The sequence below is a fragment of the Geotrypetes seraphini genome, chromosome 3 (assembly GCF_902459505.1).
Source record: "Geotrypetes seraphini chromosome 3, aGeoSer1.1, whole genome shotgun sequence".
In the NCBI taxonomy this organism is placed as follows: domain Eukaryota; kingdom Metazoa; phylum Chordata; class Amphibia; order Gymnophiona; family Dermophiidae; genus Geotrypetes; species Geotrypetes seraphini.
In genome coordinates, this window is record NC_047086.1 from 412,839,258 (window position 1) to 412,864,671 (window position 25,414).

At 45.1% G+C, this 25,414-nt stretch overlaps 1 protein-coding gene across 2 annotated transcripts in view; it reads left to right on the plus strand.

Moving 5' to 3' along the window:
- Positions 1-25,414, plus strand: part of PEX6 (peroxisomal biogenesis factor 6) — a 369,373-nt gene that overhangs the window by 21,702 nt on the left and 322,257 nt on the right. For both annotated transcript variants that reach the window (XR_004538689.1, XM_033936158.1), the window contains exon 3: positions 8,198-8,281. Coding sequence is in view for 1 of the 2 variants with exons in the window: in XM_033936158.1 (XP_033792049.1) it covers positions 8,198-8,281 (84 nt within the window). In the remaining variant the exon portion in view is untranslated. The remainder of the gene's footprint in view (positions 1-8,197; positions 8,282-25,414) is intronic.

Genomic DNA, 25,414 nt, shown 5'->3' on the forward strand with positions numbered 1-25,414 from the left:
TTCTCTTCACTGTTTCCTGCTCTCTTATTAATCTTTTCCATTTTAGAAGCGGTGTGATGTTATCAAACTTAGAAAAGTGATGAAATAATCTTACTGCAGTGTTCTGGACTAATTGTAAACAATGTAATTGATATTTTGGGAGTCCAATGAGAACGAAATTGCAATAATCAAGTTTGCTCAAGACAAGGAAGTGTATTAGAAAAGGGAATGAACTTTGTTGAAGAAATGAGCGGATGGATCAAACTTGACGGAGAGTGTAGAAAGATGAAGAAACCAACGTAGAAATATGTGAATGAAAGCTTAGAGTGTTATCTATTGTTACACCCCAAATTTTGGTTTTAGATGAAAAATTGTAGGGAGACTCCTTTCCTAGTGAAATATAAAGCATTTTCAGGTAGATTCTTTGGGGAAAAAAGCAACACTGCTGTCTTTTGAGAGTTAATCTTGAGCTTATTTATCGTAAGCCAATCTGCAATAATGTCCAGCTTTGCAGAAATTAATGAATAGGATGTAAGAGAATGTGTATCTAGGGGAAAATTAAGCTGAATGTCATCAGCATAAATGTAGAATGTAAAGCTCAGAGACTGGAGAATGAGATGAGCGGCGCAAGAAAAATATTGAACAATGTTGGACCTAAAATGGAACCCTGCAATACACCTGAATTCATTGGATACGGATGAGAGAAGGTATTGGAATAATTGACTAAGTAAGTACGATCAGTCAGGTACGACTTAAACCACTTAAGAGCAAAACTAGTAACTTGTAGATCTTCTAGGCCAAGGGTGCCCAAAACGTCGATCGCAATCTACCGGTCAATCGCAAAGGCAATGCCGGTAGATCCCTGAGCCAGTCTTCTCCCTAGTGTGTTTAGCATCTTTTAGCTGGGCACTCTGCCCAGCTAATTTAGGTGAGCGCCCAGCTGTCTTACTCAGATGACATACTCAGCGTCCTCCGTTCTTCACTCTGGACCTATCACAGATGAAAGTTAATTACGGCAGCCTGCAGAGTAAACGTAGCAGGCTGTAGTTGGTCTCTGTAGCACGTTCCCTCTGCCACGGTCCCGCCCCTGACATTTCAGGAGGTGCGGGAGCGCTGCAGAGAGAACATGCTACAGAGGCCAACGGCAGCCTGCTACGTTTGCTCTGCAGGCTGCCGTAATTATCTTTGAGCTATGGTACCCTGTTTCCCCGATGGTAAGACACTGTCTTATTTTTTTTGGAAGGCCAAAATATGCTCTAGGGCTTATTTTCGGGGGGATGCCTTATTTACCCATGAAGAAGACTACAGTACACAGTTATTGTTGAAAAAAAACAGAATTTCATTACCTGTATTGGATGTTCTGGCCGTGAACAAACTCCTGCAGTCTCCGTTAGGGAGGGATGAGGGAAGCTGCCTGTGTTTCCTTGCGCGGAGTCACGTGCGCGCGCTGTAGTCCTGTCACTTCCTCCTCTTCACTTCATGACGAGGCGCGGCACGCAGCCATGGAGGCAAATACGGTAGACGGAGGGACCACACGGAGTCACCCACCGTACCACCCGATTCGGGTAAGCGCAGGTATCGGTGGGTGGCTTATTTGCGGGGGGGGGGGGGGTGCCTTATTTTACATTTTTTTCTAAAAATGGGGGGCTGTCTTATTTGATGGCCCTGCCTTATCATCGGGGAAACACGGTAGTTAAGCCCAGAGGGAAGAATGGAGACGAGGACAGTTTGAAGATAAACTGAGAGAGTAAGTCTGTACCCTCATCTATCCTCTTGTTGAAACATAGCATTTAGGGAAGTACTCTTCCCAGTAAGGCCCCCAGAGTGCCTTCCTAGCTGCCTGTGGCATCCGTTTGCTGAGCACTTTAAAATGTATTCATTTTAAGTTTGCTACTGTTTTGTCTAGTTTCAGAGGCATAAAGGGGAATTAGCTGAAGTTGCAATCAAGAGGTAAGGCTGTGCCCATAGCGAGGGCCCCGGTGGGATGGGGGTTGCCTTAGAGATGCTGGATCAGGGGGGGGGAGACAAAAGGACCTTAAGGAGGGGAGGGGGAAAGCAGCTTTGAACCAAAAGCCATGAACGAAAAGGGAGGGGGAAGACAGATCCTGTTCTAGTAGAGTGGTTAGAGAGGGGAAATACCCCGAACCGAGGAAAGAGAGATTCCAGGCCCTGGGGTGGGGGAAGACAGAGTGAGAGAGACAAAGACCTTGACCAAAGGTGGGAGGACTCAAAATGTTAGCAGAAGGAAGATAGAAAGAAGGAGAAACCTGAAACAAAGGGGAGGCAGATGTTGGGATATGGAAGGTGCAGACAGGAGGAAAGACCCTAAGGAAGAACAGAGAGATGCATGATCATAACAGAGGAGAGAGAGAGAGAGGGAGACATGTTGCCAATAGGGGTGGAGGAGAGTGGAAGAAAAGTTGGACTCCTGGAGGGACAGAGAGAGATGTTGATTAGGGAATGGAACGAGGTCTGGAGGACAGAAGAGGTGCACACAGTATATATAATAAATAAATATGGGGGGTCTTTTACTAAGGCGTGCTAGCCAATTTAGCATGTGCTAAATGCTAATGCATCCAAAGAATATAATGGGCGCATTAGCACTTAGCGCTCGCTAAATCGGCTAGCACACCTTAGTAAAAGAGGTGGTATATGTTTAGTGTTTTTATTGTTGGTAGATCATTTTGACTTGGTCATTTTAAAAGTAGCTCGCAAGCCCAAAAAGTGTGGGCACCCCTGTTCTAGGCGTTGTAGCAAGATATTATGATCCAGGACATAGCTAAGGAAGACAAAACAACGTCACAGCCGCTGTCTAGTATCTGTCTTATATGATTAATAAGGTTTACAATAGGAACATTATGGATTGTGCAGCATAGAGCTTCAGTGTTGGACTATAATGAGAAAAGATGTGTTTTTAGTGCCTTCCTGAATTTAAGGTAGGAAGGGATCTGACTTAAGCAGGTTGGGAGACAGTTCCAGATTTTGGGGCCTTAACTCGAAGGTGGACTCGGAGTGAATGCCTCTGAACTTGGTGTGGAGAAGGAAGCAGCAGTTTGTAACATTGTCACCCCCTTTTGTTGTAAAGCTACCTAGGTTTATAATTTTCCACCCTTCAGTATATGAGATAGTAAGATCATTCCCCCTTGAGCTCATCTCCTAAAACTTAGATTGTACCTGGGAAAAAAAGGAAGATTTCCTTGTATTGGCAATTGGTCAGTCATTTCAAGAAGACCCCACAATAACCTGACCAAGATTCACTATATGTCCCATAAAGAACCAATCAATTTACTTGAATACAGATGTTTGGGAAAGGTGCCTATAAGAGAGAATTCAGATGCCAAGGGTGGTAGTATGCTAGTTCATAACCAATGCAAGTTTTGATCCATAACCCAGTCCCCAAGATACCAAAGTAGACATGCCTGGTTATACTTTCTGCTTGTCTGCAAGACCCAAACCCCCAGACCTCTTGGATCCCACCAGAAAGTGAAATGAGGTTCAGGGCTTCGTAAAAATTTAGAGATAAGTTTATATGCAGAGAGGGAATATCTTGAACAGCTGAATAGGTGATAACTGTAGTATATAAAGGGAGGACAATCATGCTCAACAATTGAATCCTTCCATAGAGGAAGATTGGAAGAAATTTCCACCTATTAAGTGGGAGCTGGTTTCAAGGACAGGGCACTTGCTGTAAAAGGGCACTCTTATAAGTTATCTTGTACTGTGCCTTTGCCACTGGTGGAACAATCTGCTAATGCCCTTCGGGTATATATAGAAGAACCAAAATTGGTAAGTATAATTGCACCTGGTGATAATAGAAACATAGAAAGATGACGGCAGAAAAGGGCTACAGCCCATCAAGTCTGCCCACTCTATTGACCCACCCCATTAAGTCTGAATGCTAATGACCTAGTTCCTTAACTCGACCCTCGTAGGGATCCCACGTGGATGTCCCATTTATTCTTAAAGTCGAGCATGCTGGTGGCCTTGATCACCTGCACCGGAAGTCTGTTCCAGTGATCTACCACCCTTTCTGTGAAGAAATACTTCCTGGTGTCACCACTAAATTTCCCTCCTCTGAGTTTGAGCGGGTGCCCCCTTGTGACCGAGGGTCCCTTGGGAAAGAATATATCGTTTTCCACCTCGACACGACCCGTGACGTATTTAAATGTCTCAATCATGTCACCCCTTTCCCTGCGCTCCTCTAGGGTATAGAGCTGCAGTTTGCGCAGTCTTTCTTCGTATGAGAGACCCTTGAGTCCCGCGACCATCCTAGTGGCCATCTGCTGGACCGACTCAGCTCAAAGCACATCTTTCCAGTAATGTGGCCTCCAGAATTGCACACAGTATTCCAGATGGGGTCTCACCATGGTTCTGTAGAGTGGCATTATGACTTCAGGTTTACGGCTGACGAAGCTTCTATTGATACATCCCATCATTTGCCTTGCCTTTGATGAGGCCTTCTCTACTTGTTTGGCAGCCTTCATGTCTGCACTGATGATTACCCCCAAGTCCCGTTCCTCTGAAGTCCTAGCTAGTGTTTCTCCATTCAAGGAGTATGTTCTGCATGGATTTCTGCTGCCGAGATGCATGACCTTACATTTTTTAGCGTTGAAGCCTAGCTGCCATGTCGAGGACCAGTTTTCCAACGTGATCAGATCTTGTGTCATACTATCCTTGAGGTTGCTTTCACTTACTATGTTAAACAGTTTGGCGTCGTCAGCGAACAGTGCTACTTTACCCTGAAGCCCCCGGGTCAAGTCCCCTATGGATATGTTGAAAAGGGATGGTCCCAGGACTGAGCCCTGCGGCACTCCGCTAGTCACCTCTGATGTCTCAGAGAGGGTGCCATTGACCACCACCCTCTGAAGTCTTCCACTCAGCCAATCACTGACCCATGCAGTTAGTTTCTCACCTAAACCCATCAATTTCATCTTGTTTAATAGTCGGTGTGGGACACTGTCGAAAGCTTTACTGAAATCCAAGTACACTATGTCCAGAGACTCTCCCGAGTCTAGCTTTCCTGTCACCCAATCGAAGAAGCTTATAAGATTGGATTGGCATGACCTGCCTCTGGTGAATCCATGTTGACAGGGATCCCTTAGATTCCCTTCATCCATTATTGTGTCTAATTTACCTTTAAGTAGAGTTTCCATGAGTTTACACACTATTGATGCGAGACTCACTGGTCTGTAATTTGCAGCCTCTGCTTTGCAACCTTTTTTGTACAGAGGAACGACATTAGCTGTTTTCCAGTCCAGGGGGACTCTCCCCGTACTTAGGGAGAGATTGAAGAGCATGGCTAACGGTTCCGCCAGAACATCGCACAGCTCTCTGAACACTCTTGGGTGCAAATTGTCCGGTCTCATGGCTTTGTTCACCTTGAGTCTTGAAAGTTCTCTGTAAACATCAGCTGGTGTGAACTCAAAATTCAGAAATGGGTTTTCCTTGCTTTCCTTTGCTTCCAGCCGTGGCCCGTGCCCTGGTGCCTCGCAGGTAAAGACTGAACAGAAGTAATCGTTCAGTAGTTTGGCTTTTTCAGAATCTGTTTCCACATAATTCCCGTCTGGCGTTCTAAGGTGTACTATCCTGTCTGCGTTCTTTTTCCTGTCGCTAATGTACCTGAAGAAGGATTTGTCCCCTTTCTTAACCCATTGGGGTTTCTTTTTTCTTTGTTGTTTAGTTACTGATTTTATGTAGCGGATAGTTGCCTCATGAAGGGTCGATTTCAAAGTTGACCACATAACCTCCACATTATCCGTTACTTCTTGAACCTGAAACGTCAGATGGACGAAGTCTCCCATGCGTGTGAAGTCAGTGCCCCGGAAATTGAGTACCCTTGTTTTTGTTTGTGATCTAGGGAAGCCTTTCCTAAGGTTGAACCATACCATGTTATGGTCACTGGTGGCTAGCGGTTCTCCCACCGAGATCTCTGAGACGCTTTCCCCGTTCGTAAGTACCAGGTCCAGGATGGCCTGGGCCCTAGTGGGCTCTAATACCAATTGTTTGAGCCGTACTCCCTTCATGGACGTTAATATCCTCCTGCTATCACAAGTAGTCGCTGAGAGTGTGTTCCAATCTACATCAGGCATGTTAAAGTCTCCCAACAGAACAACGTCTCCCCGTAAGGTGACACCTCCTTCCGTCTACTAGTACAATCCTCCATTCTCAGCATTCTGGACTACTGCAACATTATCTATCTGAGCGCCACAAAGAAAATCACCAGGAGACTAAAAACGATCCAAAACACCGCCATTCGCCTCATCTATGGCCTGAAGAAATGGGAACACATCACCCCATACTACAACCAACTTCACTGGCTGCAATTCGAATCCAGAGTTCTTTTCAAATTCGCATGCATATGCTACAAATCGATAAATGGTCTTTCGCCAAGATACATCACTCCCCACTTAAATCTTCACTGCACCAACAAGAAATCCCGCAGAATTCAGCTGTTCACATTCCCTTCGCTAAAGCTTTGTCAACTCAAAAGATTCCTAGATAAAACCCTCGCCTTCCAAGCAGCCAAGATGAACCCATGGCTAGCCCAAATGATACTCGAGGCCCCCACCTACCTCGACTTCAGAAAATCACTCAAAACCTACCTTTTCAGCAAACAAGACCCTTAACCGACCCTTCAGATAATCTCAGGGCCCCTTACCCGACTCTTCTCCTTCACGATAGCTCCTATCTCCCCCTGCTTCTCCTACCCACTTCCTTCCTCATCCACCAAGTCTGACCAAATCCGTTGTAAATCCGATAAATTTGTTGTAATTCTGCCCTCTTCATCTACGAAGTTGGCTAAATTTGTTGTAAATTTCCCTTTTTCATCTGCCAAGTTTGGCGACAGTTGTTGTAAATCCGATAAATTTGTTGTAAATCTACAAGTCTATGCGGATCCTAATCTAATTTATTGTAAACCGCCTAGAACTCGCTGGGTATGGCGGTATATAAGAATAAAATTATTATTATTATTATTCTCAATGTCTTCAATTAATTCAATGTCCTTGTGCTCCGATTGTCTTGGAGGTCTGTACACCACACCAAGATACAGGCATTTTTCTCCGCCTCTGGCCAGGTTTACCCAGATGGATTCCCCAGTATACTTGATATCCGTGATTCTGGTTGTCTTGATGCTTTCTTTGATGTAAAGTGCTACCCCTCCTCCTAACTTACCCTCTCTGTCTTGGCGAAGCAGGTTGTATCCTGGTATATTTATATCCTACCCATGAGAGTCTGTGAACCATGTTTCTGAAATTGCTACTACGTCTAGGTCTGCATTAACTATTTCTGTTTCCAGTTCTAGAAATTTATTCCCTAGGCTGTGTGCGTTAACATACATAGCTCTCCACTCTTTTTGTTTACTAAGCTCATGCAGAGAGCCACCCATTTGAGTTAAAGTGTCTCCTAGCAATTCTTTTGCAGTAAGGGTACTTACCTTAGACTTAGAAGCGGAGTTTTGGTTCGCCACATCAGGATTGTTACTTACTGCTCCGGTGTAAAAGTGGGTACCTACCCCCAACTTACCTAGTTTAAAGCCCTTCGAAGTAGGTGGGCTAGTCGGTGTCCGAAGACGTTCTTACCTCTGTTGGTCAAGTGGAGTCCGTCTGGTCCCTGTAGTCCCTGTAGTGTCTCTCCGTGATTCAGGAATCCGAAGTTCATCTCCCGGCTGTATGAGCCAAAACTGAAAGTTTGAAAAAAATCAGTTTGAAATTTAATAGGTAACAAATAGCAACAGATTAAAAAAAAGGGATTAATAGTATCACTGATGACATCTATATCCTTTTTTTGGCCAGTGACTCCTAATGTGCAGGCATAGTTTGGTTTCCTCTTCCCAGTCTCAGAAAGTCCTTTTGCAGTTCTCACAACCCTCTTGTGATTTAACAACTTTGATCACCTCACTCATTCAGATTTAGGGTCATTTGCCGAGCTCTTTCCTGTTTCAGTCATCTCGCATGTACTGTTGAGTTTGTGTCCCAAATGTATGATCTATTTGTGTGCCTTCAAATCTGTTCTGCCAAAATCAGCATATCCCTTTTTATGGATTTCTGTGTTGCTTACAAAAGGGCAGACCTTTTCTACTAACCTACCTGTAATATTACTAATTAAAAACTTGCACATAACCAGATCCGGGATAAGTCATAATCCCTTTTTCATCTGAGTGGTCTGTTACTAACTTCTTGTTCTTGACCACCCTTCTGTGTGTTTATTTTTTCTGCAGATTGGTTCAGCTTGGGGATGTCTTGTGTGTTCCGACTTGTGAGCTGCCTGAGTTACTGGATGGAATTTCTGAGAGACATTTCAGGTATGTATCGTGGTTCTGTTGGAAGGGCTTTTATTTTGGGGTTCTGTCCTCTTCTACTTTGCACATTTGCCTCTTTATTTTCTGATTGAATCCAATAACTATTTCACATTATGTATTTTGGTATTTTTATAGTTCTTCCTTATGCTGCACTTTGTATATTGGATTTTCTTTTTGTCTGATTTAACTCGCTTCTGTATCTGAGCTTCTAATCCAGTTGGCGTTTATAATGGGAATAAAAAACTAAGCTATTATTGATCTTTATTCCCAATTGTCCAAGAGAAAAAGGAAGCCGATATGGTTCTCCAACCTAGTGGCTGAGAAAATAAAGGCAAAAGAGTTGGCGTTCGTGAAATATAAAAAAAACCCAAGAAGAGGAGAGCAGAAAGGACTACAGGGTGAAACTGAAAGAAGCCAAGAGATAGATACGTCTGGCGAAAGCACAGGCGGAAGAACAAATGGCTAAAAATGTAAAAAAGGGAGACAAAAATTTTTTCAGATATATTAGTGAAAGGAGGAAGATGAAAAATGGAATTGCCAGGCTAAAAGATGCTGGGAACCAATATATGGAAAGTGATGAGGAGAAAGCGAATGTGCTAAACAAATACTTCTGTTCTGTGTTCACAGAAGAAAATCCTGGAGAAGGACCGAGATTGTCTGGCAAAGTTACACGAGAAAATGGAGTAGATTCTGCGCCGTTCACGGAGGAGAGTGTTTATGAGCAACTTGAAAAACTGAAGGTGGACAAAGCGATGGGACCAGATGGGATCCATCCCAGGATACTAAGGGAACTCAGAGAGGTTCTGGCGAGTCCTATTACAGACTTGTTCAACAAATCTCTGGAGACGGGAGTGATTCCTGGGGATTGGAGGAGAGCGGATGTGGTCCCTATTCATAAAAGTGGTCAAAGGGATGAAGCAGGAAACTACAGGCCGGTTAGCCTCACTTCAGTTGTTGGAAAAATAATGGAAGTGTTGCTGAAAGAAAGGATAGTGTATTTCCTTGAATCTAATGGGTTACTAGATCCGAGGCAACATGGCTTTACAAAAGGTAAATCGTTCCAAACGAACCTGATTGAATTTTTTGATTGGGTGACCAGAGAGCTGGATCAAGGACATATGCTAGATGTAATTTACTTGGATTTCAGCAAAGCCTTTGATACAGTTCCTCATAGGAGGCTGTTGAACAAACTTGAAGGGCTGAAGTTAGGACCCAAAGTGGTGAACTGGGTCAGAAACTGGCTGTCGGACAGACGCCAGAGGGTGGTGGTTAATGGAAGTCGCTCGAAGGAAGGAAAGGTGAGTAGTGGAGTCCCTCAGGGATCAGTGCTGGGGCCAATCCTGTTCAATATGTTTGTGAGTGACATTGCTGAAGGGTTAGAAGGAAAAGTGTGTGCCTTTTTGCAGATGATACCAAGATTTGTAACAGAGTAGACACCGAAGAGGGAGTGGAAAATATGAAAAAGGATTTGCAAAAGTTAGAGGAATGGTCTAATGCCTGGCAACTAAAATTCAATGCAAAGAAATGCAGAGTAATGCATTTGGGGATTAATAATAGGAAGGAACCGTATATGCTGGGAGGAGAGAAGCTGATATGCACGGACGGGGAGAGGGACCTTGGGGTGATAGTGTCCGAAGATCTAAAGGTGAAAAAACAGTGTGACAAGGCAGTGGCTGCTGCCATAAGGATGCTGGGCTGTATAAAGAGAGGCGTAGTCAGTAGAAGGAAGAAGGTGTTGATGCCCCTGTACAGGTCATTGGTAAGGCCCCACTTGGAGTATTGTGTTCAGTTTTGGAAACCGTATCTGGCGAAGGACATAAGAAGACTTGAGGCGGTCCAGAGGAGGGCGACGAAAATGATAGGAGGCTTGCGCCAGAAGATGTATGAGGAGAGACTGGAAGCCCTGAATATGTATACCCTAGAGGAAAGGAGAGACAGGGGAGATATGATTCAGACGTTCAGATACTTGAAGGGTATTAACGTAGAACAAAATCTTTTTCAGAGAAAGGAAAATGGTAAAACCAGAGGACATAATTTGAGGTTGAGGGGTGGTAGATTCAAAGGCAATGTTAGGAAATTCTACTTTACAGAGAGGGTGGTGGATGCCTGGAATGCGCTCCCGCGAGAGGTGGTGGAGAGTAAAACTGTGACTGAGTTAAAAGAAGCGTGGGATGAACACAAAGGATCTAGAATCAGAAAATAAGATTAAATGTTGAACTAAGGCCAGTACTGGGCAGACTTGCACAGTCTGTGTCTGTATATGGCCGTTTGGTGGAGGATGGGCTGGGGAGGGCTTCAGTGGCTGAGAGGGTGTAGATGGGCTAAAGTAAGTCTTAACAGAGATTTCAGCAGTTGGAACCCAAGCACAGTACAGGGTAAAGCTTTGGATTCTTGCCCAGAAATAGCTAAGATGAAAAAAATTAAAAAATTAAAATTGAATCAGGTTGGGCAGACTGGATAGACCATTCGGGTCTTTATCTGCCGTCATAAGAACATAAGAAGTTGCCTCCGCTGAGTCAGACCAGAGGTCCATCTCGCCCAGCGGTCCACTCTCGCGGCGGCCCATCAGGCCCACTGCCTGAACAGTGGTCTCTGACTAATTTTACAAATTACCTCTAATCCTATCCCTATAACCTTACCTCTACTCTTATCTGTACCCCTCAATCCCTTTGTTCTCCAGGTACCTGTCCAGACCTTCTTTGAAGACGTGCTTCTGCTTATCACATCCTCCGGTAGCGCGTTCCATGTATCCACCACCCTCTGGGTGAAAAAGAACTTCCTGGCATTTGTTCTAAACCTTTCCCCTCTCAATTTCTCCGAGTGCCCCCTTGTACTTGTGGTTCCCCATAGTTTGAAAAATCTGTCCCTGTCCACTTTTTCTATCATGTCTCCTCTAAGTAGTCGCTTTTCCAGCGAGAAAAGCCCTCGCTTTTTCAGTCTGTCAGTATATGAGAGGTCCCCCATACCCTTTATTGGCTACTCTTCTCTGGACTCTCTCAAGTACCGCCATATCCTTCTTGAAGTACGGCGACCAGTACTGGACACAGTACTCCAGGTGTGGGCGCACCATTGCACGATACAGTGGCAGGATGACTTCCTTCGTCCTGGTCGTGATACCTTTCTTAATGATCATTCTGTTCACTTTCCTTGAGGCTGTGGCGCACTGCGCCGGCGCCTTCAATGTTGTGTCCACCATCACTCCCAGGTCTCTTTCAAGGTTGCTCACCCCTAGCGGTGATCCCCCCATCTTGTAAGTGAACATCGGGTTCTTCTTCCCAACATGCATGACCTTGCATTTCCCTATGTTGAAGCTCATTTGCCACTTTTTGGCCCAATCTTCCAGCGTTGTCAGATCTTTTTGGAGGTCTTCGCAGTCCTCCATGGTTTTGACCCTGCTGTATAGTTTAGTGTCATCCGCAAATTTAATAACCTCACATATTGTTCCTGCCTCCAGGTCATTAATAAATATATTGAACAGAAGCGGTCCCAGCACCGACCCCTGCGGAACTCCGCTCGTGACCCATTTCCAATCCGAGTAATGGCCCTTTACTCCAACCCTCTGTTTCCTGTCCGCCAGCCAGTTTTTGATCCATCGGTGGACCACCCCTTGCACCCCATGGTTCCATAGCTTCCTTAGCAGTCTTTCATGTGGTACCCTGTTTCCCCGATGGTAAGACAGTGTCTTATTTTTTTTGGAAGTCCAAAATATGCTCTAGGGCTTATTTTCAGGGGGATGCCTTATTTACATTTTTTTCTAAAAAGGGGGGGCTGTCTTATTTGACGGCTGAAGAATCGGTAGGCCGAAAAATCGTACCATGTATGGCCAGCTTTATCCATCATACCATATATTGTACCATTTAATGTCCCCAATGTTCTCCATCAGGGAAACACAGTAAAGAGATTATTCTGTAGTGCAGCATCAGAGGGGACTTGACAATGTGAAACCATTGTTTATATACCGTATGCATTTTAAACAGGCTTTATATACAGTAAGTGGTATTGCTCACAGCAAAAGAAACCTGTCTGCGTGTCTCACTTTTGGATGTTCTGGCCGTGAACAAACTCCTGCAGTCTCCGTTAGGGAGGGATGAGGGAAGCTGCCTGTGTTTCCTTGCGCGGAGTCACGTGCGCGCGCTGCAGTCCTGTCACTTCCTCCTCTTCACTTCATGACGAGGCGCGGCACGCAGCCATGGAGGCAAATACGGTAGACGGAGGGACCACACGGAGTCACCCACCGTACCACCCGATTCGGGTAAGCGCAGGTATCGGTGGGTGGCTTATTTGCGGGGGGGTGCCTTATTTTACATTTTTTTCTAAAAATGGGGGGCTGTCTTATTTGATGGCCCTGCCTTATCATCGGGGAAACAGGGTACCTTGTTTGAAGGCTTTTTGGAAGTCAAGGTAAATGATGTCTATGGATTCCCCTTTATCCATCTGGCTGTTTACCCCCTCAAAGAAGTATAATAATTTTGTGAGGCATGACCTGCCCTTGCAGAAGCCATGCTGGCTCGACTTTAGCTGCCCATTGTTTTCGATGTGTTCCCAGATGCTGTCTTTAATCAGCGCTTCCATCATCTTTCCCGGGACCGAGGTCAAGCTCACTGGCCTGTAGTTTCCCGGGTCTCCCCTTGAGCCTTTCTTGAAGATGGGCGTGACATTTGCTATTTTCCAGTCCTCCGGAATCTCTCCAGTTTTTAAGGATAGGTTGCATATCTGTTGAAGTGGCTCAGCTATTTCGTTCCTCAGTTCCTTGAGTACCCTTGGGTGAATGCCGTCCGGACCTGGCGATTTGTCGCTCTTTAGCCTGTCTATCTGCCTGAGTACATCCACCTTGCTCACCTTTAGTTGGACTAGATTTTCATCCTGATCTCCTTTTACGATCTCCTCGGGTTCCGGAATGTTGGTTGTGTCCTCCCTTGTGAAAACTGACGTGAAGAACTCATTTAACCTGTCCGCTATCTCCTTTTCCTCTTTTACCACTCCCTTTCTGTCTCCATCATCCAGGGGTTCCACTTCCTCCCTAGCTGGTTGCTTCCCCTTGACGTACCTGTAGAATGATTTGAAGTTTGTTGCTTCCCCTGCCAGTCTCTCTTCATACTCTCTTTTTGCTTTCCTAACCACTTGGTGACACTCCTTTTGGTGTTTTTTATGCTCCTTTTGGTTGTCCTCTGTCTGGTCTTTTTTCCATTTTTTGAATGATGCCTTCTTATCACTTATCACCTTTTTCACTGCATTTGTTATCCACACTGGGTTTTTTGTTCTATTTTTTTTTGCACCCTTTCCTGAACTTGGGGACGCACAGGTTCTTTGCTTCGTGCACTGTGCCCTTGAGTAGGGTCCAGGCTTTTTCTATGGACTCCATCTTCCTTGCGGTACTATGTTATGTTACTATGATTAGGCTCCATTGCCTTGATTGTATAATAGATTGCAATGATAAATTGAGGATGTTTATGGAACCTGGTGTGCATGCATCTCACTTATTACCTGGTGGAATACACAACTAGACATCTGAAGAGTCATAGTAATGTAGTAAATGACAATAGATAATAACCGCAAGGCCCTTCTAGTCTGCCCAGTGAGATGGCTAGTATTGTACCTTTTGCTTTGTGCAGGTTAATGTACCCATTGCCTTCGTTTAGGGTTAAGTCTTGGCAAACATGGGAACTCATTTAATATTTAGACTGGATGTATTTGAGGAAAGAGCATTGCACCCTCTCTCCACTGGGATGGGCCAACTAAGCAGCGGAGAGCCCCCCCCTACCATCAGATACCATATGGAGGAGAGAGAAGTGGACCTTCCAGTGGGAGCATGGCCGAGGCCTGCAAGGGAACTCCCAAGCCCAGCCACAGAACAGAATTGCAGGGAGAGGGAAGGGCAATCTGGCAGACCATCACCCTTCCCCCCCAAAGGACAAAGCTAATCATGCAGCCAAGAGGCACCTGGGGGCTCTTTCTCTATTCCTCTGGGCACCACTGCACTATAGCCAACTAGACGAATGAGAAAAGGGAACTGGCAGGCATCTCCCCACAGGTAAGCCTATACCACCAGTGGCCTCCCACCAAAGGCGGGCCTTTGTGCAAACTTTGGGTGAACCATGATAACGCAAGGTAACTGCTTATAGCCTGTAGGCTAGTTCTCCCACCTAAACTGCTACAGCATGCCTACTGCTAACAACTTAAAATAATGCAGCACTTTAACATAAGGTCACTGTTTACAGATATGTTAGGATTACTAAATGATCTGCTTGTTGCTTGTATACCATCAGCTTAAAGATACCATTGCAGCATGTATGCTAAAACTTAAATGAACTGCTAGAATTAACTAGAACTATTAAATAATTTCAAAGAATTGTTTGCAGGTATGCTTGGATTACTAAACAAACTGCTGGCCGCTTTTATGGTATGTTGGAAATTATTAAACAAACTGCTTGCTGCTTGCATATCACCAGCTTGTATGTCGCACGCCACTTGTATCACGCCATCAGTTTAAGGTTACTTTGGTAGCTTAAATACAAAAAAACCCTTAAGGTTACTGCTGATTGTATGCTAGATGAACTCAAGATTCCTGCTGCTTACATGTCAGGCTGCAGTCTATGGCTTACTGCTCATATACCATCAGTTAATAGAAAACAAAAAAACATAAGAACATAAGCATTGCCTCCGCTGGGTCAGACCCGAGGTCCATCGCGCCCAGCAGTCCGCTCACGCGGCGGCCCAACAGGTCCAGGACCTGCATAGTACTCTTCTATCTATACCCTTCTATCCCCTTTTCTAGTAGGAAAATGTCCAATCCTTTCTTAAACCCCAATACCGTACTCTGCCCTATTACATCCTCTGGAAGCGCATTCCAGGTGTCTACCACACGTTGAGTAAAGAAGAACTTCCTAGCATTTGTTTTGAATCTGTCCCCTTTCAACTTCTCTGAATGCCCTCTTGTTCTTTTATTTTTCGAAAGTTTGAAGAATCTGTCCCTCTCTACTCTCTCTTTGCCCTTCAAGATCTTGTAAGTCTCTATCATATCCCCTCTAAGTCTCCTCTTCTCCAGGGAAAAGAGTACCAGTTTCTCCAATCTTTCAGCGTATGAAAGATTTTCCATCCCTTTTATCAGACGTGTCGCCCTCCTCTGAACCCTCTCTAGTAACGCCATGTCTTTTTTAAGGTACGGCGACCAATATTGGACGCAGTACTCCAGATGCAGGCGCACCATCGCCTGATACAACGGCAGAATAACTTCTTTCGTTCTGGTAGTAATACCCTTCTTGATTATACCTAGCATTCTATTTGCTCTCTTAGCGGCCGCTGCGCACTGTGCCGTTGGCTTCATTGTCATGTCTACCATTATCCCCAAGTCCCTTTCTTGGGTACTCTCTTTCACTAATATCCCTCCCATCGTATAGTTGTACCTCGGATTTCTAGTTCCCACATGTAATACTTTACATTTCTCAACATTAAACTTCATCTGCCATCTCGTCGCCCATTCTCCTAGTTTGTTCAAATCTCTTTGCAATTCTTCGCAGTCCTCTTTAGTCTGAGCTCTACTAAATAGTTTGGTGTCGTCTGCAAATTTTATTATCTCACACTTCGTCCCTTATTCTAGATCATTTATGAATATATTAAATAGCAGCGGCCCGAGCACCAAGCCCTGCGGGACCCCACTCGTTACCCTCCTCCAGTCCGAGTAGTGGCCCTTCACTCCTACCCTCTGTGTCCTACCCGCCAACCAATTTCTGATCCATCTATGTACGTCTCCTTCCACCCCATGGTTCTTAAGTTTCCGGAGTAGGCGTTCATGGGGCACCTTGTCAAAGGCTTTTTGGAAATCTAGATATATGATGTCTATGGGGTCTCCTTTGTCCATCCGTTTGTTAATTCCTTCGAAGAAGTGCAATAAGTTCGTTAGGCACGATCTCCCCTTGCAGAAACCATGTTGGCTGGTTATCAGAAGTTCGTTTCTTTCAAAATGATCATCGATGTTTTCTTTTATCAGTGCTTCCGCCATTTTCCCCGGAACAGAGGTCAGACTCACCGGTCTGTAGTTTCCCGGGTCTCCTCTTGATCCCTTTTTAAAGATAGGTGTAACGTTGGCTATCTTCCACTCCTCCGGGATCACGCCCGTTTTCAGGGATAGATTGTAAATTTGCTGCAGTAGTTCCACTATTTCCTCCTTTAGTTCCTTCAGAACCCTTGGATGGATTCCATCCGGACCCGGGGATTTGTCAGTTTTTAATTTTTCAATCTGCCTGCGTACATCTTCAAGGCTCACTTCCATGGATGTTAATTTCTCTGCTTGATCTCCATTGAAGAATTGATCGAGTTCCGGTATGTTGGATGTGTCTTCATTTGTAAATACGGACAAAAAAAACACGTTAAGTCTTTCTGCTACTTCTTTCTCCTCCTTCACCACACCCTTTCTGTCTCCGTCGTCCAGCGGTCCCACCTCCCCCCTAGCTGGCTGCTTCCCTTTAACATATCTAAAGAACGGTTTGAAATTCCGTGCTTCCCTGGCTAGCCTCTCTTCATACTCTCTTTTGGCTTTTCGAACCACACGGTGACATTCCTTTTGATATTTCCTGTGCTCTTTCCAGTTCTCCTCAGTTTTGTCCTTTTTCCATTTCTTGAATGAATTTTTCTTATTTCCTATCGCTTCCTTCACTATTTTAGTTATCCACGCCGGGTCTTTTGTTCGACTCTTTTTGCACCCCTTTCTGAATCTGGGGATATACAGATTTTGCGCCTCGCTCACCATGTCCCTGAAAAAAGACCAGGCATTTTCTACCGTTTTCCAGTTCCTGGAAGTGTTCCTAAGTTTCTTCCTTACCATTTCCCTCATTGCTTCGTAGTTTCCTTTTCTGAAGTTAAAGGTTGTCGCTATGGTTCTCTTTCCTTTTGGTATTCTAACCTCAACCTTGAACTTGATCATATTGTGATCGCTGTTTCCCAACGGTCCCACTACTTCTACTTCCTTTGCAGGTCCTCTTAACCCATTTAGGATTAAATCCAGAGTGGCATTTCCTCTCGTAGGTTCTCTAACAAGCTGCTCCATGAAGCAATCTTGTGTAGCCTCCAGAAATTCTGTCTCCCTAGCGCATCTTGAGCTTCCAAGACTCCAGTCTATCCCGGGGTAGTTGAAGTCTCCCATAATAACCGTGTTACTGCTTTTACATTCTCGCTTCATCTCGGCTTCCATTTCTTCATCGATATCTCCAGTTTGCCCGGGTGGATGATAGTATAGGCCCAGCTTTATTTCAGGCCCTTTCCTTCCCGGTATTTTAACCCATAGCGATTCCAGCTTGTTGGTCGTCTCTGCTGTGTCCATTCTTGTCGATTGTATGCTTTCTTTTATGTATAGGGCTATTCCACCACCCTTCTGGCCTGATCTGTCCCTGCGATAGAGCTTGTACCCCGGCAGTGCTGTATCCCATTTGTTTTCTTCATTCCACCATGTTTCAGCGACTCCAATGATGTCTATGTCCTCTGCATTGGTCATGACTTCTAATTCCCCCATTTTATTTCTTAGGCTCCTTGCATTAGTATATACGCAATTTAGATCCTGGTATTTCTTTATCTTCATTTCCTTTCCTTGTGCTTCGGTCCTTGGCTTCTTTTCTTTTGTTACAATCTTCCTAACCTCCTCTTCTGGATTAGTTGACTCCTGTAATTTGTCCCTTGTTTCTTCCCAGTCATTTTTCCCCTCAGTATCTTCATGGGATACTTTCTTCCGAATCATCGACACTTGGTCAACTGTCGGCTTTCCCCTTCTTCTTAGTTTAAAGTCTGTTCTATTCATCTCCTGACGTTATTTGCTAGAAGTCTAGTTCCCGCCGCGCTCAGATGCAGTCCATCTCTCCTGTAGAGCTTGCTCTTGCCCCAGAACATTGTCCAGTTTCTCACGAAGTAGAAACCTTCTTCTTCACACCATTTCCTCATCCCCGCATTTATTGATTGTAGTTCCTCCTGCCTCTTGACATCTGCCCTCGGTACCGGTAGGATCTCTGAGAACGCTATCTTCTGGGTCTTCATCTTCAGCTTCGTTCCCAGGATCTTGAACTGTTCTATCAGCGTGCTTCTCCTGTAGTCTCTCCTACTGACATCATTCGTCCCGATGTGGATCACTACTGCGGTCTCTTCTGTCTCCGCTCCTTCCTGACAGCAGATAAAGGCCAGAGTATTATTCAGATTTTCCTATATCTGCTTTAAGCTGATATCGGGATTGTCTCCAGCTTACCTTTTTCCTCATTTTGTGTTGCATAGACCATGGAATAAAGGGAGTGCTAAAGGAGGACAAAGCCATCGCCGACAAACTGAACACATTTTTTTGCGTCTGTATTTACCAAAGAGGATATACATAACATACTGGAACCCATCAGGCTATATGCTGGAAACGAAGATGGGAAACTGACAGGGTTGATGGTCAGTCTAGAAGAGGTATGCTGGCAGATTGATAGGCTTAAGAGCGATAAATCCCCAGGACTGGATGGCATCCATTCGAGGGTCATCAATGAACTGAAAGGGACTATAGCTGAACTGCTTCAACTAATAGCCAATCTGTCGATCAAATTGGGAAAGATTCCGGAAGACTGGAAGGTGGTGAATGTTACGCCGATCTTCAAAAAAGGTTTGAGGGGAGATCGGGAAACTACAGACCGGTGAGTCTGACCTCGGTACCGGGAAAGATGGTAGAGGTGCTGATAAAGGACCGCATCATTGATCATCTTGACGGACACAATCTGATGAGGTAAAGCCTGCACGGCTTCAGCAAGGGAAGATTTTGCTTAATGAACTTGCTGCACTTCGAGGGAGTAAACAGGCAGATTGTCAAGGGTGAGCCCATTGACATTGTATATCTGGATTTTCAAAAGGCATTCGACAAGGTCCCGCATGAACAACTACTTTGAAAAATTGCGAGCCATAGAATTGAGGGTGAAATACTCACATGGAATAAAAACTGCCTGGTGGATAGGAAATACAGAGAGTGTGGGTAAATGGACAATACTCGGACTGGAAAAGCGTCACAAGTGGAGTGCCGCAGGGTTCAGTGCTTGGACTCGTGCTCTTCAACATATTTATAAATGACCTGGAAATTGGTACGACGAGTGAGGTGATTAAATTTGCAGACAATATGAAGTTATTCAGACTAGTGAAGTCACAGGAGGATTGCGAAGACCTGCAACGTGACGTAAACATGCTCGAGAAATGGGCCGCAACATGGGAAATGAGGTTTAACGTGCATGTCGGTAACAAAAATCTTATACTCAAATACAGGATGTCCGGTGCAGCACTTGGAGAGATCCCCCAGGAAAGAGACTTGGGAGTACTGGTCGACAAGTCGATGAAGCTGTCCGCCCAATGTGCGGCGGTGGTGAAAAGGGCAAACAGAATGCTTGGAATAATTAAGAAAGGGATCACAAACAGATCGGAGAAGGTTATCATGCCGCTGTACCAGGCCATGGTACGCCCCCACCTGGAATACTGTATCCAGCACTGTTTGCCATACATGAAGAAGGACACAGTACTACTTGAAAGGGTCCAGAGAAGAGCTACTAAAATGGTTAAGGGGCTGGAGAAGTTGCTGTACTGCAAGAGGTTAGAGAAACTAGGTCTCTTCTTCCTTGAAAAGAGGAGGCTGAGAGGGGATATAATCGAAACATTCAAGATAATGAAGGGAATAGACTTAGATAGAGACAGGTTGTTCCCTCTCTCCAAGGTAGAGAGAACGAGAGGGCACTCTCTAAAGTTAAAAGGGGATAGATTCCATACAAACGTAAGTAAGTTCTTCTTCACCCTCAAGGACATAGCATTGCTTGAAGGGGTCCAGAGAAGAGCGACGAAAATGGTAAGAGGTATGGAAAACCTTTCGTATGCCGACAGGCTAGAACAGCTGGGGCTGTTCTCCCTGGAAAAGAGGAGACTTAGAGGAGACATGATACAAACTTTCAAGATCCTGAAGGGCATAGATAAGGTAGACAGGGACAGATTCTTCAGACTGTGGGGAACATCAAGTACAAGGGGGCACTCGGAGAAACTGAAAGGGGATAGGTTTAGAACCAATGCCAGGAAGTTCTTCTTCACCCAAAGAGTGATGGACACATGGGACGCACTCCCGGAGGTTGTGGTGGGGCAGAAGACTCTACAGGGATTCAAAGAAGGTTTGGATAAATTCCTGAAGGAAAAGGGGATTGAGGGATACGGATAGAAGGAAAAGGGGATTGAGGGATACGGATAAAAGTAAGGATAGGTTTTCTAGGGCAGGGAACACTTGACAGGTCATGGACCTGATGGGCTGCCGCGGGTGCGGACCGCTGGGCGCGATGGACCTCTGGTCTGATCCCGGTGGAGGCAACTTCTTATGTTCTTATATATGTTCTTAAATAAATACAGATATGCTTCTAATATCAGCATAAACAGAGCAAAGAAACACAAGAAAGGCACAGGTGGTGCAGCGAGTAGACAGCAACTCTCCAAACTCTCCCCTTCACGCCCAACTCCCTCCCCATCCCCCCTCCACCCAACCCAGCACTCCTCCAAAAGAAAGAAAGAAAAAAAAAAAGATATCGGTGATGAAGGAGCAAGCAAGAATGTGTAAGGCTGCAAGCGCTGACCTGTGGAAAGGCCTAGACAATATATACAAAGATACCATACAAACAGAGCCCTGTACTCTGATGAGCCCTGAGAAGAAATGCAAGACCTCTCCCCTCCCCATCCCCTAACTAAAATTAAAATTAAAAAAAATAAAATAAATTAATAGGAGGTCTTCATCTAGGGAGGGGCACCCCAGAGCACCAACACCCACTGCTCCGGGCAGGTCAAAGCCTCAACGTATTAAGAATCGAACTCCGAATTCTAGGAGACAGAGAATAGATATAGGGCCTCCAGACCCGCAGAAAAATCTTGGATTGACGAAAGGAAGCATGCACCTGACCCCTCTCTAGTAACATCAAGGCATGCAGCCGATTGCGCCAGGCCCAATACGGAGGAGGGTCAGCTGACACCCACTCGGTCAAGATAATCTTTTTGGCCACCAAGTCCGCCTTCCGCAGGAATAAACTGCCTACACCAGGCGATAAATGAAAAGCCTCAAATTTGTCTAAAAGAAACCCCACCGGGATAAGAGGAATGGAACAGCCCAACAGAGCCTCCAAAAAGCGAACCACCTCCTCCAGAAGGACTGAACAATCGGACAACTTCAAAAAGCGTGAAAGAAGGATTTAGGGGCAGCATTACATTTCTCACATTGAGCCGAGTCGGTCAAGGCAGAGCGGAACAGCTGAACCTTTGTGAAGTAAGCCCTATGGAGCACCCGAAACTGACATTCCCGTAGTTCAGCAGAAACAGAAATAGTTGGGATGCGCCGAATAAGACCTCCCACATCCAAATCTGCCGGGAGGAGGCCCAAATCCGGGGCCCACCGAACACACAAAGAGTCCCAAGAGCGAGGCAGGGCCAACAAACAGAGAGCTTTATGCAACGCTGAAACTGAAAGCCCCCCATCTGCAAAACTAGCGAAAAATGAGCGAAGTCGGCCGCCCAAATCCAGCTGTAAATCCTCCGCCCGCAAGGAATGAACATAATGGTCTAATTGTAGATATGCAAAAGTCAGTTTCCCGAGTCCCCGTCCGGAGTCGAAATGCCGGCCAAGAGCAGAGAGTCCCAGCCTCGGTGAGGACATGTTCTAAAGTAGTCATTCCGAGTTGGGCCCAACGCCTAAAGGAAGTCGAAGAATTACCTGGCAAGAACTGAAGATTCCCCTGCAAAGGCAACTGGTCAGATACCCCCGGCTTCCCTCCTAAATGCAACACCAAAATCTTCCAGATATCACGTAAAGATCCTAACAACAAACTAGAGCGCAAGGAAGAAGGCACGGAAGACCGAGGCACATGTAACAGGGAAAATAAATGCCAAGGAGAATAGTATGCCCGTTCATAAGCAAAGCAAGTATAAATGTCTTGGTCCAGAATCCAATCCCCAAGATAATGGAGCAGGCAAGCCTGATTATATTTCTGCAAATCGGGGAGACCCATGCCTCCCCTCGACCAAGACCCAATCAAAAAGTGGAACTGCATCCGCAATTTTTTTCCCATTCCAAAGGAACCGAGAAAGAAGTCTATAAAATGCCCGAAGATCCTTCTGCAATAAACGTATAGGCAATAACTGCAGGACATACAGCCATTTGGGAAATATAATCATATTAAAAAGATGAATACGACCATGCACCGAAAGGGGAAAAAATCTCCATTGGTCCAGCCGTTGATGAGTATAATCAAAAAGCAGGCGTAAGTTTGTCCACTTAAGGGAATCAACCGAAGAGGTCAATTGGATTCCTAAGTAACGAAAAGCACCGGTTGCCCAACGCAATGGGAATATCCCCGGCCAAGAATCTCGGACCTCTGGGGAGGTCGGAAGGGCTAGAGACTTGTCTAAATTCAACCGGAAACCGGAAAAATCCCCATACTCGGCTATCGCCATCAAAAGAGCAGGCAAGGTTGTAACCGGATTAGTAAGATGTACAAGGAGATCATCCGCAAAAGCAGAAACCACAAAAGACTCCCGACCAATACGAACCCCACAAATGTCAGGGTTCTGAAACACATCACTCTTGACACTCACCTAACTATGACTGACCACACAAATTCACTAGTGAAAAAATGCTTTTACACGCTATGGAAACTAAGAACCATAAAAAAATACTTCGACCCTACATCATTCAGGTTGCTGGTACAGGCACTGACCCTATCCCTCCTTGACTACTGCAATATCATCTACCTGGGCAGCCCACAAAAGACAATAAAAAAACTGAGATTAATACAAAACACCGCCGTCCGCCTAATTTTCGGACTAAGAAAAAACGACCACATCAGCCCCTACTATAAAAAGCTGCATTGGCTTCCAATAGAAGCGAGAATTCTTTTCAAATTTGCTTGCACCTGTTTCAAGCAAGCCTGGGGACTAGCACCATCATACCTACAAACTCACTTCAGCCTACACAACCCCACTAGAACGACCAGAAACAAAAACATCTTTGCTTACCCAAAGACTACAGGCTGCAGATACAAATCCTTCTTGGACAGAACCTTTAAGTTCCAAGCGAACAGACAGCAAATCTGGCTGAAAAACCACATAAACGAACCCAATACGACTTATAATGCATTCCGCAAATCGATCAAAACCGCCCTATTCGCAAAATTCATTGACTAAAACAGTCCCCTCCCCCACTAGGACTCCCCTCCCCAACAAACGCCTTTCTCTCTCTCAAGAAGCCCCTCTTTTTCAGATCTCCTCTACCCTTAGAACTCCAACTTATGGATGTCCTAAATCTCTCAGATACTCCTTGCCCATAGATCTCCAATTTAACACGTAAGTTTCCCATTTAGACTATCGTACTGCATTAAGACTCCTTGTACGGTATCATATTTAGACTTATTATATGTTATTGTATTTAGACTCACTGTATTATATACTATTGTATTTAGACTGTATTATATGTTATTGTATTTAGACTCACTGTATTGTATTGTAAGTGGATCTATGATATTGTATTGTATTAAGATTTTTGCTATTCGCTGAATGTCCAGCCTTCTTATAATGTAAACCGCCTAGAAGTCGCCTGACTATGGCGGTATAGAAAAATAAAGTTATTATTATTATTATTATTATTATCCCAAATCAACGGATCCAACGTAAGAACAAACAATAAAGGGGACAAAGGACATCCCTGCCGCGTACCTTTCCGAATATCAAAAGACTCAGAAAGGATACCATTCACCCAAAGTGCCGCCGACGGGGAAGCATAGAGAGCAGTAATGGCCTCGAGAAAGAACCCATCAAAACCATAATGCCGAAGCGTGGCAAACATGAAGCGCCAAGAGACCCTATCAAAGGCCTTCTCTGCATTTAAACTGACCAACAAAGAAGGCACGCGACGAGAAGCGACAAACTCCAAGGAAGTCAAAAGACGGCAGATGTTTCTGAAGCTCTGGCAGGTCCGAACAAATCCAGCGTGAGAATCATCAACAAGGTCAGGGAGGACATGAGCCAATCGGTTGGTCAGAATTTTCGCAAAAAATTTGGCTTCCAAGTTGAGGGAAATAGGACGATAGGAACCCGCCAAGGTGGGATCACGGCCCGGTTTCAAGAGTAGCACAATGTGAGCGTCGCGTAAAGACAATGGCAGAGATCCCTGTGCGACGTAGACAGTAAAGGTGGAGGCCAGAAGAGGAGTGATCTCCAACGAAAGCAATTTGAGACCGTGAACGAGCAAATTGATAGTGGGAAGCCGGTGGACATAATATACTTGGACTTCCAGAAAGCGTTCGACAAAGTTCCACACGAAAGACTTCTCAGGAAACTACAAAGCCATGGCATAGAGGGGGATATACAAAGATGGATAGGCAAATGGCTGGAAAACCGAAAGCAGAGAGTGGGCATAAATGGGAAGTTCTCCGACTGGGAGAAAGTGACTAGTGGTGTACCCCAGGGCTCGGTACTTGGGCCGATCCTTTTTAATATTTATATCAATGATCTGGAGGAAGGAACATCCAGTGAGATCATCAAGTTTGCAGACGATACAAAACTATGCCGGGCGATCAGATCGCATGAGGATAGAGAGAAACTCCAGAGCGACTTGTGTCGGTTAGAAACATGGGCGGAGAAATGGCAGATGAAGTTCAATGTGGAGAAATGCAAGGTAATGCATTTAGGCAATAAAAATAAGGAATACGAGTATACAATGTCAGGTGCAACTCTGGGGAAGAGTGAACAAGAAAAGGACCTGGGTGTACTGATAGATAGGACCCTGAAGCCGTCGGCACAATGCGCGGCAGCGGCAAAGAGGGCAAATAGAATGTTGGGCATGATAAAGAAAGGAATCTCGAGTAGATCGGAGAAAGTTATAATGCCGCTTTATAGGGCAATGGTCAGACCACACTTGGAATACTGCGTCCAACATTGGTCTCCCTACCTAAAGAAGGATATAAAACTGCTGGAGAGGGTGCAGAGACGAGCAACAAAACTGGTGAAGGGTATGGAAAAACTGGAATACGAGGACAGACTTATAACACTAGGATTATTCTCCCTTGAGAAAAGGAGACTGCGTGGGGATATGATCGAGACCTTCAAAATACTGAAAGGAATCGACAAAAT